The sequence below is a fragment of the Clarias gariepinus genome, chromosome 17, assembly GCF_024256425.1.
Source record: "Clarias gariepinus isolate MV-2021 ecotype Netherlands chromosome 17, CGAR_prim_01v2, whole genome shotgun sequence".
Classification (NCBI taxonomy): Eukaryota; Metazoa; Chordata; class Actinopteri; order Siluriformes; family Clariidae; genus Clarias; species Clarias gariepinus.
Window position 1 is genome coordinate 2520803 of NC_071116.1, and position 1485 is coordinate 2522287.

The 1485-nt window shown below is 42.2% G+C and overlaps 1 protein-coding gene across 1 annotated transcript; it reads right to left on the reverse strand.

Moving 5' to 3' along the window:
- Positions 1-471: 471 nt before the first annotated feature.
- LOC128505689 (trace amine-associated receptor 13c-like) lies at positions 472-1485 on the reverse strand. The gene has a single exon (XM_053476235.1). The coding sequence runs from the start codon at positions 1483-1485 to the stop codon at positions 472-474; it is 1014 nt and encodes a 337-aa protein (XP_053332210.1).

The window sequence follows — 1485 nt, forward strand, 5'->3', positions numbered from 1 at the left end:
GACGAAAGACTAAAATCAGTAATGGCTGATTGGTGAACCCTAATCATACTAGTATTCTAAGGAAAAAAACATTTTGTTTAATGTATAACTTCCAGAAATATGCTTTTAAAAGTAAGTGCATCTGTACTCATACTGTAGTTCCCCAGAACAAGACTGTGTTTCAGAAATGATCCGTGAGGACATGAGTACACAAAAAAAATCACAACATTAAAATGTGTAAAAGCTGTGTTTTTTTGCCCTTTCGTGGATTGAGACTGCACATTCTTTCTCTCTCTCTCTCTCTCTCTCTCTCTCTCCTACTGTACCTCTCGCTCTCACACACATCTTTTATCATTACTTTCTATATGATCAGTGTGAGAAATCTGCAGACTGTACACTTTAATAGGATCCAACACTAAAACACAAACCTACAATTTAACTCAGGCTATGTTCTACTCGTAACTCAGACGTGTTAATAATGAGAGTGTGTAATTAAAAGCGCTCGGGGAACAGATTAAACATGGAGGAAGAAGCCTGGAATATTTGACATGTCACAATGTACTTAACAGACACTCTGAACCAGGGGTAAAATATGGCGTATATCAGGGGGTTTACAGAGGAGTTGAGGTATATCAGCCAGTTGAGCACGACCCACACCACTGACATGGACGACAGGCTTTCGGTAGACAGCAAATTCAAATAAAAAGGGATCCAGCTTGAAAGATACACAAAAATGACAATGCCCAAGGTTTTTGCAGCTTTGATATTTACTCTTTTGACCCTGTGCCCATGTGCATAGTCGCACTCTACAGCACTGATGGATTTGACCTGATATCTGGCCACTTTAAAAATTCTCAGGTACAAAAACAACATGGTGAAACAAGGGCAGATGAAGGAAATGAACAGGTCAGCCATGGAGGCGGATTGAGATTGAACCACCACACACTTTCCGACACATTGGCTGAATTTGTCAGGATGAAGCAGGTGACCCTCGAAAAAATAAAATAGGGTGTTATACAGGATAGCGCCTGACCAGGTCAGAACAATAAACAAGGAGGTTTTAGAAATTGTAATTCGGGTGGAATAGAGCAGAGGGCTGGTGATGGCGATGTAACGATCAACAGCAATAAACACCAGGCTGCCGACCGAGGCCGTGACAGAAATATAATTAACCACGGGATAAAGGGAGCACATGGTTTTCCCGAGGTACCAGCAGCTGTCTATTAGGTCCATGATATTAACCGGCATCACTATGAGTCCCACAAGAAGGTCGGCCACCGCCAGAGACATGATCAGCAAATTAGTTGGAGTGTGCAGCTGTTTAAAGTGGGAGATGGAGATAATCACGAGCAGGTTCAGGAGCACCGTGGACATGGATATGCATGAAAGGAAGAAGAGAAGGAAAATTCTGCCTTTGCTGCTTTGCAGCTCCTTTATGCATGAGTTGTTGTTGTCAGGATAGCAATATTCATCGGTCAGGTTCTGCTGGAAACTGATGGTGTTCAT